The sequence below is a fragment of the Cucurbita moschata genome, unplaced genomic scaffold (assembly GCF_002738365.1).
Source record: "Cucurbita moschata cultivar Rifu unplaced genomic scaffold, Cmos_1.0 Cmo_Scf00007, whole genome shotgun sequence".
NCBI classification, from domain to species: Eukaryota; Viridiplantae; Streptophyta; class Magnoliopsida; order Cucurbitales; family Cucurbitaceae; genus Cucurbita; species Cucurbita moschata.
This window is the reverse complement of record NW_019268523.1, coordinates 5,164,142-5,182,303: the sequence shown is the minus strand read 5'-3', so window position 1 is coordinate 5,182,303 and position 18,162 is coordinate 5,164,142. Positions and strand designations below refer to the sequence as shown.

Below are 18,162 nucleotides of genomic sequence, written 5' to 3'. Positions count from 1 at the left end.
CGTATATATTTGGGTGATTCGTAGGTGCGAATGGGGCTCGAAGCAAAGTAACAAAAGGAGGCATTTTTAATGGAGGATGGAAGACATGTTGAATGCATGTTTGATACAAAATTTATAGGGTTTGGAGAAAACCAAAGTGACCAAAACAATCAATGTCAAGGCCCTCACAACCATTGTTTTTATGTTTGTTTTGAATAAACCTCTCTCTTTGGCTGCTAGGAAAGACCCATGTGATGTTGTTTAGGGCCTCTTTGAGAATTTATTCCAAATGTTCGGTTGGGAGGGAGTTAACAACAAACCCACCATTAATACTCATCCCTTCTTCTTGTTGGAACCATATACTTACAGGGTTTTGATTATTCATATTAGGGACATCCTTGATTTGATTGTCGTCTTCAACGCCTTCAAAAGGGGTAGTTTTTCGAGTAGTCGTTATGTATATGTAAACCGAAACAAAAACAAAATTAATTGTTCAAACCGTGTATCCGTACATAATTTGTCAATACCCTGTTGATTTGTTGGTTTTCAAGAACAATTCAAACTTTCTTTTATATTTATAACACGACCCTCCATTGTATTATTGTTGCGGACAATGAACCTCACAAAATCTTCGTAATAATATGAAATTCTCTGTTTTGACGAAAATTCTTATGAGTTTACTCTTATTGAGGCTAACTCTTTTGCCTTTTGGAGCATTTCGTATGTCTGTTTCATGTCTCATAGATCTTAACCACTGACATCATGACTATGTCATTGAGATTTATAACTTTGGTTCGTCCTTCAGGATTACACACCGGCATTGCTTAGTCAAGTGCATGACCCTGATACTGTTTGTTAGGTACCACAAATCTCATTTATCTTCATTAAGAGTACGAAATCGTTTACGTTGATCATAAGCCCTCATAACTTTACCAAAAGACCATATTCCAATGGAAATAGTAAATGTAGTACATGCTAAAACTATTGTTCACGTCCATGCATTATTTTTTTCCCTCCCTTCTCTCTATAACAAGAGGGGCCTCCTTGCTATAGGATGAATTCATTCTATCGACGACGATAAGGTGGTGTAGGACAATGTCAAAGACTAACCCTTGAGCTTATTCCAAATATGATTTGTCTTCTCTATCCTTATCTCGGCCCAAATGAGTATCATAAGAAATAGATATTTGAATAATACAAATTTGAATATGTTCCTATCGAAATTTGTTTATAACAACCGTTACCGTTCTAAATTCGAGAACATGACTTATTTGGAGTAGGTATGGCAGGACCCTTATGTGTTGGGATGAATAGTTAGTAAAAGATAATTGATGGGTTTTGGTTGTCTGCCTGAAATTATTCAAGTTTTCTTACTTTATGATATTTGATCGGTAATCCAAATTTTACTTTCTTTTGAAGTGATTCCTTATCGTTTTGGGATTTTTGAATCTTTTAGATCTAAATGTCTTGTTCTTTAATAAAATCTTAGATAAGATTTCTAAGAATGCTTTTTATATCATTTGAAATGAAATTATCTTAATATAGAGTTTTAGCATTTCTGACACAGAGTTAAGGGTTTTAAATCTAATTAGCTACGTCTTTCATGTTAATATAGGTTGAATTTTTAGAAAGAACGTAGAGGAGGTAGAATGGGTAGTTGGTCAGATCTATTTGGAATCGTACATGGACAGTAGTTGGAGTCGATGGCTCTCTTAGGGTTCCCTCATCTAGGATCCTTAGGGAAGAGGATCAAGTTAGTCCTTGTAAACAGCTTGATGCACTATCTCCCTTCAACACTTTGAGCGAAATGCAGCGAAAGAAAAAAATTCATGGACTGACCCAATCGTCTCCACCCGTACGAACTACGAGATCACCCCAAGAACGCCTTCAATATCCAGGGGTCGTAGACTAACCATAAAATCATGTTCAATAAGTGAAACACCAAAAATTCAGGTCGATTTGTGAGACATTTTTTATGGGGTCAACTCGACCGATTAGAAAATAGATTACAATCCAACTTATTCTACTCCTACTTCTAAAATTATTATGAAAATTAAGAATATTAGGATAGAGATGGAGCTTGCTGCAATCACCCACCCAACTGACCCACAATTTAATAATGGTTTTAAAAAGAATTTCCAACCCAATGAACAAAAAAAAAAAAATCATTTTCAAACACCAATCTCATAAAATGGGCTTATGGGTTGTGCATTGAGAATGATGGGCTTCTTTGCTATCATCGTCTCCAAGATCAAACGACCAACACAAAGGGCTAACCAGATAGAAAGCTAAATTTTAAATTTTAATATTGTAATATTTTAACATTAAATAGTAACTTAAATCTTAGATTCAAATAAAAATAAAATAAAACAAAATTAAAAAAAAAAAAAAAAAAAAGTGAACCTATGCAGATTATGTTTTCAATGGAGGAACAGCCTAAGGTCATTTTCTAACCATGGTTTGTTGTCATTTGTTCATTTCTGCCCTTCTTCGTCAGCCGATCGTCAAGCTTGCGACGGCTGCTGCAACTTCAGGGCTGACCGAACCGCCTTCGATGGCGTTGCAGTGGTGGCAATGGCGGTCTGGGTGGCTGCAGCCGGACTAGATGTTATAGTGGCAGCGGTTACGCGCTTGCACTGGGGACACATGGTTATAGTGGACACCGGCAGGGGTGGCTGTCGGCTGTGCCTTGAGACGACGGCTGGGACAGCAACCTTAGTAGCTCTGAGCTCCTCCAGTTCCCGCCGCAGCCGGCGGTTTTGCTCCGTTAATGAGCCAAACCACCTCCTTAAATACTGGCATTCCATCTCAGTTTGCTTCAGCTTGCTCCTATAATATTATTGTTATTTGTTAGATCAAATTTTGATCAAATATAAACACCCCTCTACTAATTTTATAATATTCCTTACATTTTAACTCTATTTTCGAGTCAGTCAGGTTGACCCAATAAAAAAATGTCAACCTAGAAGCTGAATCAAATTATCAGTTTTTCAAAAATTCAATTTAATCATCTACTGAAATTAAGTCCCGGGACAAAATAAAAGAAAATATATTATTGAATTGAGAAATGTGAATATGCTAAAATGTCAAACCTTACCAACTAAATGTCACGTTACCAAATCGATATACAAAAATATATATCAATTAGCATGTTGTTGGTTAACAATTTACAAAATTTGTTAGTTTAATTGAAATAATTATGCAACTTAATATTATTTAAGACAAATTGAATAGAGAACACAAAAAAAAATGGCATGGCACATCAAATTTGAATGATAGATTTTATTAGTTTTTTTTTTAAATCTCTCAAAATAATTATTTTTCGAACAAATTTGGATATTGAAATTTCTTATATTTATGATTATATAAATTTTAGAAATTTATGAAAAAAAAAATGAATATAGTGTTGAAGAAATGAGAAAAGAGTATCTTTTTAAATTTTTTTAGAATTTCAAGGTTATTAATAAAAATGTTACAAAAAAAAACAATAAAACAATAAACAAGAAACCGTTATCAAGCACATTTAAGTTTTTTGTTTTTTTTTGGTTCTTTTCTGAATGAAATAAAAAAAAAAATAGAGTTATTTTTTATTTTTCAATTTTAGAAGGTAAGAAGCAAAAAATAATAATAATAATAATAATAAATGTATATTTTTTACTCATTTTCTACTGTATCAATTTAGCACAGGATAATTAATTCAAAGTCAACAAAAATATATAAATTTAAGATGTACTCTAGTTCGATACATTATAAAAGACTTAGGTTTGGTTCGATAACAATTTTCCTTATAGTTTTTTTTTTAAATAAAGAAATTTATGAAAGTCATTATATTCGTTGTGGTCAGGTCACGCCAAAAAGCAGAACAAATTAAGGTAAGGCTAGCTCAACTTTCAATAATCGAACTCATTGGTCTAAACCTCGGAACCTTGGTTTATTAGAACAAAATTAGGATGTGAGTTGTCCCATTAAATTAGTTAATTGAATATTAGTTATTGATTTTTTTTTTCTTAATTAAAAAATATTCAAAATAATTCAACTTATATTTCTTATTTTATTTTATTTATAAAAAAAAATTGTGTTTTTATTATTTTTACCCTATAAAATTATTTATTTTATTAAGTTTAATTCAGTATTTTATTTTTTAACAACTTTTTTTATTAGTTTTTAATGCTTTTCAAAAATTTGATTAACTAATAATTATTATATCTAAATTATAAAAATATTTAGTATTATTATTGTTAAATTTTAATAATAACTAACCTTATTTATTTCTTTAATAACCAAAATTTTAACATAAGTACATTAAAACAAAATAAAAAAATAATTTCTTTTATTTGTTTATTTATTTTGTTGTAATTAAATGTTTAAAAAATAAAATGAAAAATAATTATGTATAAAAATTACCTGGCCCTACGATTCTGAAACCAGACTTCAACTTGCCTTGGCTTCAGCTGAAGTGCCATAGCCAAGGCTTCCTTTTGCTTCTAAAAAAAAAATAATTAATTAATTAAGGAATTAATTAAGGAATTAGAAAATCATTAATTAATTTTGAGATGATTTTGCTCACAGGGTTTAGTGAATGGCTATGCCTGAAGATATCTTCAAGGAGACGAGACTGATGTTTTGATAGACTAAGCTTCTTCTTTGGCTGACCACCTCCATTGCCAATGCTGCAGCTCTCCTCTTCCTCCTCCGTCCTTGCCGCCACCGCTCGTTCTTCCTCCGCGGCTTCTCCTACATCCGGTACCCGGTTCATGTCCAATTCTTTTGCTGCATGAACTCCTCGCCTCATTCTCGCTTTAATCAAAATGCAACAGAATCACAAATCTAAACGTACGTACGTCGAGTGCTTACCTGAAGGACGAGGCGGAGAAGAAGCAAAGCCGGGCATGGATATCGAGAGATCCAAGCTGGATGAGTTGATGGGTAAAAACGCCATGAAAGTTAGAAGAGGAAGAAGAAGGGAAGGAAGGTAAAAGGGAGAATGAAGAAGAAAATCTTGGAAGGGTTAAAGAGTTGGGTTAGGGTTTTATTGACTTTGGTGGTCAAAGTCAAAGAATTGTATGACACGTGTAACAATGATAGGTGTGGAAAAATATAGGGTGAAGAATAAACAGATGAGATTTTGTTGGGCTTTGAAATTTGGTTGTCAGTTCAAAAAATAAAGTCAGCTGGAGAAATGATTGGGTGCTTCTCCTGAAAATCACTTCTCCGTGGACCCTTTTTCTGACATGGCCTGGACTCTGCTCTCTAGTTAGTTAGATGTGTAGTATTTCGCTACATACGGTCCACGCACACGCATATGGGCCCACTAAGTAGGCTCGTATACATACCCCCGGACCTCACTGATCGAGCTAACACACACTGAACACCATGAAGGGAAAGGACTTGCATAATATCATGATGAACATAAATATCATATAGGTATGCGTTCGTACTAATCATATTGAAAAAGTATCCTGATATATATAATATGCAAAATGCGTGAGTTCCAACCATATATAAATGATATAAATGGTGACAGCGAAGAGTAACTCTTTTTACCATTAACGATGAAATGTGAATGGAAAAATTAAATGAAGAGAATCTCTTGACTCGGTCAACAATATATATGGTTTCTTTAATACTCTTTTGTGTACGTGTATAATATTATTACGCGCCAAAGATTTGGATTCAAACGTTCTTCTTCATATGGTTTGAAAAGTTACTAACAAACAAAAATAATAATTTAAAATACCTATTAGAAAGAATTGAGTACTCGCATCCTCTATAGTACATTTTGAGGCATTTTAACCCTGGTGAGTATAGACATAATTTTGATGTCTCATCGTACACCCTATATTGACACAACAAAAATAATAAAAACCTATCTAAGATTGAAGCAAGTAAAAACGGGTTTAGAACGAGCATGCAGCCATGAACAACACATCTTAGACAAGTATGATCGAGACATCCAAATCTTTCGCACGTAATAATATTATTATTTTTATTCGTTAGTAACTTTTCGGATACGCTCAATATTATGTTATATAAGTTCCAAATTTATTTAGGTAATTTAAAAGTAATAATTTAGTACAATCTTATGCAATTGCTCATAAGAATGAATCAAATTTCAATTTTATTTTTTTAAAAACAAAAATTACATTATACTAAATTATTACTTTTAAATTTTGACCATTTGTTTTGTTATTGGTGGCATAGAAAATGGTGGTAATAAATATGGAACTTAGTCCACCTTTCTATATAATACTATTATTTGTATCATAATTTATTATGGCATGCAAATATAATTATTAATTTTATTCTGAAAATCAAGTTACTATATATGAAAATATATATATATATTGATTTTTAAATGGTATGGAATATACCTAATTATAATGTTTCGATATTTTTTTATTTGCTAGACTAGAATAAAAAGAATCAAATCGATAGTCTCATTGTTATAGTCTTTTTAAATAATATTTCTCGGGTCAAAGTAGCGATGAACACGGGTGCTGATGCTGCTGACATGGCAATTAAGTGTGGATCCTAGGGGAGAGGAGTGGGGCCAAGTGTGTGGTTTGTACAAAGAAACATGAGGGGAACCAATGTCTTCTCCATGGCTCACAGCTTTGGCCTACTTCTTGTTTGTGTGGCTCTCCCTCTTCCAATATTTTGTGTTCTTGCTTATATTTCAAGTTTATGTCTTCTATGACGCGTTCAAGATTATATTTTTTAGGTCTCAATGGCAACTTTTATATATTTGAAATTTTCAATATTCCTTTCCTCGACCATCAATTTTCAATATGTCTTCTATGATGGTTGAAATTTGATTGTAGAATATCTAATTGAACTTTGTGAGGTAGTAACAGGTAAACGTTTAAATTCTGAAAGAAATATTGCACATGAAAAATAATAATAGAAAATGCAAATTTTCAAAATTTCAACAAAAAAAAAAAAAAAATTCATTGATTGTTTCTGAGAAACTATGTGACAATTGCGTATTTGTTTTTAGTAGGATTGGTTGGTTCAAATCGACTTTGATTAGGTCTTGTTCGACTATGACTCATTAGTCCAAGTGACTTTAAACTATGAAACTCAAATTATTTTAAAAATATTATTTTCTTTGAAATTTATGAATAATTAAAGGGGACATATCAACGTTGACCCACTAAATAAAATATCAAAATTGAAGACTAAACTTTCTCCATCGTTGTACATCGAATGCTAGTAAATAAAAATTTGGGATGATAAATATATATATATATATTTTGTGACTTTCATTTCATTTGTCAATCATTTTTTTATTTAATATTGGAATTGATATTTAATAGAAGACTTTTAATATTATGTTCATTTTGGTCTGAGTTTGAATTCGTCAGTGAATCAATTTGATAGCTATTATTTGATATACCAAACAAACTAAGAGTCTCATGTGTAGATGGATTAGACCAAATTCACATCTCGACTTCACTCTAGTTAGATCTCGACTTAGTATCATTCTTGAACTAACTCTTGGATAAGAGCTATGAGGTAACCGATGTCCAAACCGCCTTACCCTACTCCTCGATAGCTACCTCTTAAAAACTCATCCCCTTACCATGAATGGACTATCCTTGCACAGTAAACTGTCCCTCATTTTGAGCTCTTATCACATAAACTTCAAGGTTGATGAGAACTCATGAGAAAATAAACAAAGAAAGAAAAGGAGAAAAGAAAAAGCACATACTAAATCTCAAATAATCTATGTCAATAGAAGAGTCTGAAACTATATCTGTAGAGGTAAGCATTATTCATTTTTATCCTTAATAAAGATGCAACTCAAACAAAGTATTAAATAAAACTCGTTCCAACACATTCTGTTATTGTTGTTATTACTTAAAATGCCCAGTCATTTGTACTTTACATCTTTAACAGGAAAATAGTAATCTATACATAGAAAAATTTCTCGACTGAAATACAGAATACACATACGCCTTCTGCAAAGAAATAGACGATAAGCACCGGAGATCGAAAAAGATGTAGTCTATATGAAAAACAATCTAAAATGAAATCCATCCGAGCGAAGGGACAAGACAATTGTTTCGAAACAAATCACTTTCCAGACAAAACATACAGCTGAGAAGGTATGGAATGCCGATTATTGTTGCTTGTAGTAACCACCTTGCTGATGTGGTGGATACTGGTTCGGGACGGTGTAAGGAGGCCGAGGCATAGATCCAGGCTGTGGACCATGGGCGTTGTAGTATGGCCCTTGCCACCCAGGATACGCAGGTTGGCCATACTCGTGGTTCGCTGAAGGTTGTTGAGGTGCCTGGGGGTGCGGTGGGTAGGGACTAGTACCTGGTGTAGGTGCAGGAGCAGGAGAGTGGTAGGAAGGGGGTGCCTGCTGTGGGGAACTGTACATGGGATGGGGTTGGGGATGGGATTGGGGATGTTGCTGAGCATACCCACCAATGGGCGACTGCTCATGTGGTGGTTGGTAGTAAGATTGTGGTGGGCGAACATCCGATTGTGACGAGTGAGACCGTTGATTGTGGGATCCTACAGAAAGATAGCTAGTGTTATAGCCACCACCTGAGGTTTTACTGTCCTGAAAACTGAGGCCAGCCATTTGTCTTTGGACATCTTCCATCATTTCACGGCACTGGATGTTTCTCGTCATCACAAAATCGCTACATTGCTGCTTCACATTTGTGATTGCATCCTGTCAAGTAAAAGTTGATCAACGTCTAAGCTCAAGAAAACCGATACAAAAAGTGATCCCTAACAATACCCTTTCTTTCAAGGATGTCCAATGCGAAACCAGTTCAAAGATATTACGTTTAATATATATATAACTAAAAAAACCTCAACCTTGGCCCAATGGAACATCAGTCTAATGGAACACAAGGGAAGAACTTCAGATACTTCTTACCTGAAGAGTCACATAAAACTTCAATCCCTCATTGATGTTCTCCTTGATTTCTCTGTATTTGGCTACTGCAGCTTGAATCTGTTTGTAGCACCTTTCACGGGATGCTGAAACAAACAGAACGGAAGGAAATGAAACCAGAGGGCAAGAAACAGAATATAACTAGTGGCTGATTGAGCAATTTGACGCATTATAAATCAGAAGCTACGGCACAAATGGACGCAATTAAATTAAACCATAAATGCGACTGAAATCAAATCACTGAACGTCTGCAACAGCAGATATGGACTCCAGAAAACATGAAAACATAACAAGAAGATGCAACAATTAAGTAACAAAACAAGAACTTCAGAACTTCATCAAAATTGTCCACGAGTGGAGTAATAAATTACATTGCATGTCAATCAGAATAATTTGAGGACCTGTTCGAGGATGTTTGTCTGATAATCAATGGGACTACTTCCAAATTTCCTACGAGAGCTCTTTCGAGACGAATAAGTTACCGTAGCCATGCAAAACTCACATTATAATATGACCTGGAAATTTAATATTTTCTTATTTATTTATTATAACATCTTTGAGTGCATACGCCAGTTTGCATGCACTTCGGACTACTCTCACCAAACAACATGGTCCACCCTATTACATTTGGTGGCAAGAAAACTCATAGAATACTAAATTAGAGTTATGTAGTCACACTATCACATGAACCCATTTCTTCTAAGTCTTAATATTTTTTTGGTTTAAATCCTATTTTGGTCCTAAAACTTTCAAAATGTCTTCTTAGATCCTAAACTTTCAAATTTATTCTATTTTGATCCCCGGACTTCTAAAATGTCTATTTTTATCCCTCAGCTTTAAAAAATATAACCATTTTGGTCGTTAGTTTTTATTTAAATTTGACTTAGTTTCAAGGATGTGTACTATTATGTTAATACAAGCCTAATTTCAAGCCATAATTTAAAAATAAACATAGAGCAAAGCGGATTCAAGGCATGAAAGTAACATAGCAAGGATCAAAATAATTGTTTTTAAAAGTTTCGGGATTAAAATAAATATTTCAAAAGTTCGGCGTCCAAAGTAGAAAAAACTTAGAAAGTTTAAGGACTTAAATAGACATCTTGAATGACAAAAGTAGAAGAAACTTGAAACTTGAAAGATTAGGGACTAAAACAAGGTTTAAACTTTTTTTCTTCTAGGATAAAGTATCAAACTTCTGTTGAGAAAAAATGAAATAATAAAGAACTATCGAGCTAAGCTCTTTATTATGTAGAACCTAGCATTCTGAAATTACCAAGGATAATGGACGTTTTAAGATTAGAAATTGAGTATTGAATTTATGAAGGACAAAGAGCCAACACAATAAGCAGAGAAGCTCTCATCAAAAAGAAAAAAACATTCCACACAGTTTCATGAGATGCACGTATCAGAACGTGAGAACATGCGAATTCAACTAGATCTTTTTGAATTGAGATGAAAAATAGACGAAGTAAAAGGTTCATCATTATCAATATTCCGAACCTGCGAACTAAAGAGACACAAAGGAAGTAAAGAAAAAACATTCCACACAGTTTCATGAGATGCATGTATCAGAACGTGAGAACATACGAATTCAACTAGATCTTTTTGAATTGAGATGAAAAACAGACGAAGTAAAAGGTTCATCATTATCAATATTCCGAACCTGCGAACTAAAGACACACGAAGGAAGTAAAAATCTACCAAGTAATTTTCCAAATTCTAAGAGCTTAAAAACAATACGAAAGAGTTTTTACACAGCCAACCACGAATAAACACAGAACAAAAGAGAGAATAATCCTTCACTTCAATCACATCCATAACCATGACAGAAAACTCATTTAGAGTTAATAAATCCTCAACTACACAAAACATACCTTTGTAGTCTTCTAGATTAAAGATGACAGAAAACTCATTGTTTTGGCCCTGGAAAACAATGACAGAACCAATTACTAATTCAGATCAATCATCTACAGAAATCATATTCTGGATAATGTTCTTTAAGAAATCATATAACCGTATACAACATTAATCATACAATATTCAAAATTTTATATTTCAGATCAACCTTTTACTGAAACCTATTTAAAATATAATTTTGGTCCCTCAACTTTAATCAATATTATATTTTGAGCCTGAATTTTTAAAAGCCAATTATTTTACCCACTTTCCCCCTTTGATCCTTTCAACTTGAAACTGCCAAATTTTCAATTTTAATCCTCTAGCTTTTGTTAAATTACACGTTCAGCCCCTTGCGTTATTCAAAAAAATTTGGTATCTTTGGTTCGTTGATTTTTGTTATTTTGGCTTTTATAATAAAAATTTCTTCATAGAAATTGATGAGGTCCACCCCCGTACGTAGAGTAGTGGGCAACTGGGTTTTGAAGAAAAAGGGAAATCTTCCTTGTTTGATGGGGGAGGTGTTGTACGAAAAGTGTATCTTTTTTTTTCAAAACTTCTTTTAAAACATAATTCAAAATAAAGAAAACAATAAATTTTTGTTTTCGAAAATAGGCTATTTTATGAGCTTTTTTAAAAATTATTTTCGAAAATAAGTATACCAAACAAATTATCATTTTCCTTGTACTTTTTATTTTCAAAAACATAAAAACGAAAAAGTATCACAAATCTAACAAGGTCTTATCTATATTCCAACAACATTGCATAGAACTAATGTTGGACAAGGTATTCGTTCACAATAACAGCTTGAAGTAAATTCTAAAAACATGAAAATACAACAGGTGGAGAAATAAACCTGAATTTGCAACAACAATTGTTCTTGGGCTTCAATGTTTCGAGAAATCTCCTCGCATATATTGTCATATTTGGATATCTCCTTCCTGAAAAGATCCTCGTAGGACCCAGTTGATGTCATCAATTTTGGTAGTATATCATCCTGAAGCAGCATAAAAGAGACAATGACATCATTTGTTTGACGAACACATCAATGCAAAATTATTGACAACTTAGAATAACTAGCAGATGTTCCACAAGTTGTCATACTTTCATATCAATACTGAGATTTGAGAGCAAACAACCAAAAATAAAATATAAAATTTCCTTTTATTATGAGATACCAGCTTCCATTAAGAGGATGAAAGAATACAGATCCTTTGGGGTAAAATAAGAACAGCACCCACATTCAAACTGCCCTCCCACAACTTATTACTTTCATATACAAACTTGGATTTGAGAGCAAATAACCAAAGTAAAATATAATTTCCTTTTATTCAAGAGAAGCTAGCTTTCAATTAGAAGATGAAAGTATACAAATGGCATTAAAAAAAAATAGTGCAATAAAAGGAAGTCATCCAAAGAAACAAACTAACAATACAAAAAAACGACTTGGAAACAAACACCCAATTGGAAGCCTTAAATCTGACACTAGACAAAACCAAAATAGGATATAATTGTATTGCAACAAAATTTATAAAAAGAGTAAGTAATATTCTTCAATACTATGAGCTGCACGCCATACCACTGCAAATTCAGAATTGAGTTGATATGGTGGAAACAACATAAATCATGCATTTAGATGCCAGTTGGCCCATAGTTTTATGGAAACAAAAGTTGGGAGGCATTTGACTTCAGCTAGGTAGATCCATTTTTTGGTAGAAGATCCATCTCAGATGACTTTTGTTCCTTGAATGAACAACATTATAACTATATAGCGGCACACTACTCTAACACAATGTCTACAATTTACTTATACAACTCTGAAGTGGAAATTCCTATTAGTGAACCTTGTTTGGAATTTCACGACTTCAAAAACGGGAAGATCTTTTTGTGGTTCTTGGTATACTATGGTCCTCTTTTCTCTTCTTTTTCCCTCTTGTTTTATTAAACTGAGATTTCATTGAGAGAAAAAATGAAAAAATACAAGAGACATTACAAAATAAATAAATAAAAACTCAAACCGAGCCAAACAAAAGAAAAGGCTTTGGTGAAGCAAGATGAAACTCTGAACGACAATTACAAAAGTCCTTTCACACCAGGTATGAAACCTAACTAGAGACTGAACTTCCTACCAAGACCATTCCACCCCTCTAAACATTTCATTGTTCCTTCCCCCCCAAGACCCCAAAGCAAAGCACAAATGCCCGCTCACCACAGTAAACCACTCTTTTGAAAGAAAGGATGAATGACCGTTGTATCCCCAATCATGGAACTGAAAACTCCAAGACGAAACATACTAATGTTGAAAGTATGAAATAAACTGATCCACAATATTGAAGCATAATCACAAGACCACAAAAGATGAGTGAGGCCATCTAACACTCTCTTAGAAAGGATACAGCATTGCAATCCTATAGATGATGATGACCTTCCCATAATTTTTTTGATCCGTGGTGTCAGCTATGAAGAACCTACTAGACAAGATACTTAGGGTTCGTAGAGATTTAAACCTTCTACAAGAAGGAAAAAACTGGGATGCTGGAGGAGGGATTAACAAAACAATTAGAAAAAAAGGGGAACTTGCATGTGACTTCTCACATGGATTAGAACTTCAAACTCTAAGCACGAAGATCCCTCCTTCCTGGATAAAAATCCCCAATAAAGATGGTCCTTCGTCTGTTTTGAAAGTCTAGGCACAGCTTTGTGCATCGCTTTGGTTGTCGGAAAGGTACGCCTAAAGCCTGCACCTTCCTTGAAGCTTTCCAGCATAGGAAACGCTCCCTTCATACTTAAAAATCTCTAAGCCATCTATTATCAAGGATATATTTCTCTGGTTTAGGGAAATAATCCCTAAGCCTAAGCCTCCTTTCTCCAAGGGAGCTTGACTTTTTCCCATCTAAGAACATGAGATCCACCCTTTTCCTTGTTGCCTCTCCACGAAAAAATTGGATAAAGTCTCTCAATGGCTGCTGAAATCTTTGTGGGGATGGGAAAAAGTGATAGATAATAGATGGGGAGGATGGCCAATATTTCTTGTTTGAAAGTCGAGGTTGGTCAATATTTCTTGTTTTTGAGAGTCAGCCTTCCCCTCTGAAGATGCGTAAATGCCTTAAAGAACTGATTGTTGACGTGAATCATGTTTTCTTATTTTGTGGAGTATTGACTCTATGTTGAAAGACCAATATTTGAACCTTGTTCATCTTTTATATATTTTCTTTCTTAAACTTCATCTTTTTCCATGAAGGTTCACACTTGCCAATAGCGTTATGCTACACACAGAAGCCTCGACACCAACCTCGATACAAATGAGAAGCTTTGAAGATAGTTCTGAAATTGAGCGTTGTCCCCTATGGTTTTCTTTGGTTTGTTACTTTTTGCACGAAGAGTATCAATGGATCATATTTCCTTCATTGTTCCTTTAGTTCCAGAAGTTGATACTTTATTAGAATGGATTCGGTCTATCTCTTTGCATCCCCAGGAAGCATGAATGATTGACTAATGGAGACTAGCAGATTGGTATTTTGAAGGCAAAGCCAGAATGTTCTCAAATTGTGTGGCTAGATCGATCTTTTGGCAATTATGGAAGAAAAAGAAATCAAAGATTTTTATAGGACAAGCTTCCTTAATTGTCTCTTCTTTATAATAGTGCAAAGCGTGTTTCTTTTGGTGGTGCTCAAACCACACTAAATCTTTTGTAATTACAACCAGCAGACGATTATAAGGGATACAAGGCTCTTCTTCATAGTTCTTTAGGAACCCTGCCTATCCCCTACCTTAGTATCTTTTTTTGGTCTGGTTGTAATAGCTCTAATTTGTTTCTTTTTAAAAATGCTTTGAAGGATTTAAGGTAATTATAAGTGGCCTAGAGCTTGTATATCTAACCGTCTTTTTTATATTTCTAACTTTGGAGAATTTATCATGATCCATTTCTTTTGATAGGGGTGAGTTGGTGAGTAATTTTCATATCTTGCTACCCAAGCCTGCTTGATACCTAGCCAATCCTCCCATTTCTAGAATCTGTCACTATATACACTTTCTCACAAGTCAAACATACACACACTCATACGATGCTTAAAGTTCTTTTCATACAATCATTGTCTTTATTTATTTACTTTCAGAAAAAATTATTATTTTGTATCAAAATGTATAATTAACAATGTGAAACCATAAGCCTCATTAGCTATTGAGATAAGAGGGACACAAGGATTTGACCATCTCTAGTGCAGACAATTAGACTCAAAAGCAAATATGTTGAGTAACAAAGTGCAGATATTATACCTTCCTCTTCATCTCTTTAAGCATGTCTTCAAGACCAGCTCGTTGAGCACCAAGATTTTCCAACTGCCTCTGCATAGCAGAACATGCAACATTTGCAATGCACATTAAACAAGAGTAAACAAAATTAATTCTTTTATGTGGCGACATAAATTGACAAGTTTCCAAAAAGTGTGGTTTTCTTTCCATAACTGATGGGTGCTTGGACTATGGTACACAATCTCAACTAATCTCAAAGGATAACCCTTTACCTTTACAATATTTGACGTCAAAAAAACTTGTGATTATTAATATCTTAGGTAGGAGCCACATGGTTTCAACCTATTACTCCAAAGATATATTTACCACTTGCTCTTTTGACCATCGGTTCAGACAGAAGAATCATTCACAATATATGCACTGGAAACAAAAATCAAGCATTTGACAAACTGAAAAAAATACACCTAAGACTTCTGTTTTACATCCAGCAATTACTAGCTAAACATCTTCTGTCAGAGCTAAAACTGGGAGCTACGGTCTAATCTTAAAAAATCTACAGGTCAAGAAACTCGAGGAAAAAATTTATTTATGCATAAGCACTTGGATAAAATAATTCAAAACCAGGTAAAGGAAAATAGAAAGCATGAAAAAGAAATATAAGAATAAGATACCAAGCTCTGCTTTAGGGTCCCAAGAATAGCATCTTCATTGGCATCCAAAGACATTATCGGCCTAGCAAGAGTTGGGAGAGCAGACTCTACCTGAGATAACAACGCCACAACACTAATTAACCAAAAATAACGATTACTGATAGCAAATGACAAGAGGAAAGTAAATGATAAGTTCCTTCAAAAAAATCCAGAAGTCTATTCCTCGTTTCACAAAGTAACAACAAAATAGTAAATTCACCAAATATTGTAATTAGTTAACAGATGTCAATGAGCTACATATTCAGTGAGGAGTCCATGTCTCTATTAAAAGAGGGTATAGTTTGGAGCCACAAAATAAGCCAGACACTTACAAAAAGAATTCACGAAATGAACAGGAAAATAAGATTATGAACAGAACATACTGGACGGTGATCAAGAACTGACAAGAGAGATGAATGATCTTTCACTGAACGCTCAATCCTGGCATCACTTTCTGCAGCTTGCTTCAAGTTACCAGCAAATCTATTCAATCTATCTTGTATGTTCTTGGTCAATGTACTGGACTGAGGCCTAGTCCACCGAGTCCCAAATTGACTTCGGAATTGGGAATCCTCTCTTGCTTCTTTCTGCAGGAGCTCCTCAATCTGCACTAGCATTTCACTGTTTACTCTTCTTAGATCCCTGAGTTGTTGTAACTCGGCCTCCAAACCTATTGGGCCTCCACTAATTTGCACTGCCTCAACATCTTCTTTAAGATCTGTTGGCAAGGAAGAATTTCCTTCCAAGGCAAGAATAGATTCCGGAAGGTCCATTTCCTTGAGCCTTACGCGGGTGAGCTCACTTGCTTGTTGCAATTTCTCAGCTTGTGTTCGTATAATGTCATCAACCATTTCAGTGTACCTAGAAAGAGCTTTAGCACTGCTATCTGGAATAAGACAAGCAAACATCTTTTCCTTGCTTGCGTCCAACACTTCATTCATTGCCATTGACTTCACCATGGAGAAAGCTGGGAGAGGAGGCAGAGTACTAGGATTAGGAACCCTCATGAGGTAGACTCTGTCATTTTCCTTCACAGCTCTCTCCAAATTACGGTTAAGATTGGCCTCTAACTTGTTAATAGCATCAAGAAGCTGCGCCGCAGCACCTTTTGATGACTTCTTAGCCTCCGTTAAAGCACTAATTCCACTCCTTAACCGAGCAATTTCCTCAGCAATATTTTCATTTTCGTGCAACTCTAAACTGTACCTGTAGCAAGCTTCGGCGAAAAACAGAGCTGCTTTCATCTGCACATGAGCTATCCAGGCCTTATCAAAATGCTGGCTAAGAGGTGGAGAATTGAGGGCTGCCAAAGCTTCCTCATAGTATAAACCAACCTGCCAACACATCAATCATAATTACTTCAGCAGAATGCATAATAAGAACATTTGAGGGTGCAAATCGCCACGCTAATGAACACATTGAGATCGGGAGTTTCAAATGACAATGAAAGAATTAATTCATTCCACAAGTATGGTAAATTTAGCAAAAACGAAACATTGAACTACAACTAATTGGGTTCAAATCTATCATATTCTCCACATGAACAGATTTGAATAGATCACCCGCAACAAAATGCGAACAACATTCTGCAACCGAACGGATGATCAGAAAGTCCAAGAGCAATACAACGAGCAAAATCACACACTTACCTGCCGAGAGATCTTTGCGCAGACACCAGGCGTACTGCCTTTCGCAATCGTATTCTCAAATACACACTCCTGAGCCTGCGCTAACATCAGTCTCTCCAACATACCGACACACTCAACCGAAACATCCACAGTCGTAGAACTACCAATCGACGCTTTGGTGGACGCATTGTCCCTCAAGAAGGCGAACGCCCCAGCCGCCGCAATAAACGCGTGCGAGGCCTGGCGACGCCCCTCAACGGTAGCGCGATCGAACGAGAGGCCAATCTGGCTATAAACCGCACCTAAATTGAACAGAACCGCAGCCTTCTCCAAGTGGATATTTTGCTGAGAAGCCTTCTGCTTCTGCTTGAAGGCGTCGTACCAGACGAAGGTGATGGTGTTGACATGGTCCTTATCCGGGGAAATCGGGAATCGGGTCTCGACGAGACAGAGGGCTTTGAAGTAGCTCTGAAGGAGATCGCGACGGGCGGTGGGGGAAGGATCGGACTGGCGCTCGAGATCGGAGCGGTAGTCCTTGAGGGTTTGAAGGTCGTCTTCAAGGTTCTGGGCGTCGCGCTCGGAGTAATTGAAGGCGATGTAGTTGCGGAGAGGGCGGTAGAGATCGAGTTGAGTGGTTTTCTTCTCGAAGATGGCGAGCATGATGTTGGAACTGGTGCCGGCCGATGAGGATGAGGCCGAACCGGCCATTTTTTCCGATTCGATAAACTCTAAGCTTCGGAAATGGAGGCAGACGAGAGGCCTCTTGATTGACTGAATCTACTTCTTCTAGTTTCTTCTTCAA

The 18,162-nt window shown here is 35.3% G+C and overlaps 2 protein-coding genes across 2 annotated transcripts; both read right to left on the bottom strand.

Annotated features, from left to right (window-relative positions):
* Positions 1 to 2,392: 2,392 nt before the first annotated feature.
* LOC111445474 (homeobox-leucine zipper protein HOX3-like) lies at positions 2,393 to 4,918 on the bottom strand. The gene is made up of 4 exons (XM_023083875.1): positions 4,834 to 4,918; positions 4,547 to 4,749; positions 4,384 to 4,463; positions 2,393 to 2,808 (listed from the first exon to the last, which is right to left on the bottom strand). The coding sequence occupies exons 1-4, from the start codon at positions 4,916 to 4,918 to the stop codon at positions 2,484 to 2,486; spliced, it is 693 nt and encodes a 230-aa protein (XP_022939643.1). The 3' UTR covers positions 2,393 to 2,483.
* Positions 4,919 to 7,794: 2,876 nt separating this feature from the next.
* Positions 7,795 to 18,162, bottom strand: LOC111445065 (vacuolar-sorting protein BRO1). Its single transcript, XM_023083282.1, has 8 exons — positions 17,382 to 18,162; positions 16,116 to 17,066; positions 15,715 to 15,804; positions 15,068 to 15,136; positions 11,649 to 11,789; positions 10,771 to 10,819; positions 8,879 to 8,982; positions 7,795 to 8,668 (listed from the first exon to the last, which is right to left on the bottom strand). The coding sequence occupies exons 1-8, from the start codon at positions 18,066 to 18,068 to the stop codon at positions 8,102 to 8,104; spliced, it is 2,658 nt and encodes an 885-aa protein (XP_022939050.1). The 5' UTR covers positions 18,069 to 18,162; the 3' UTR covers positions 7,795 to 8,101.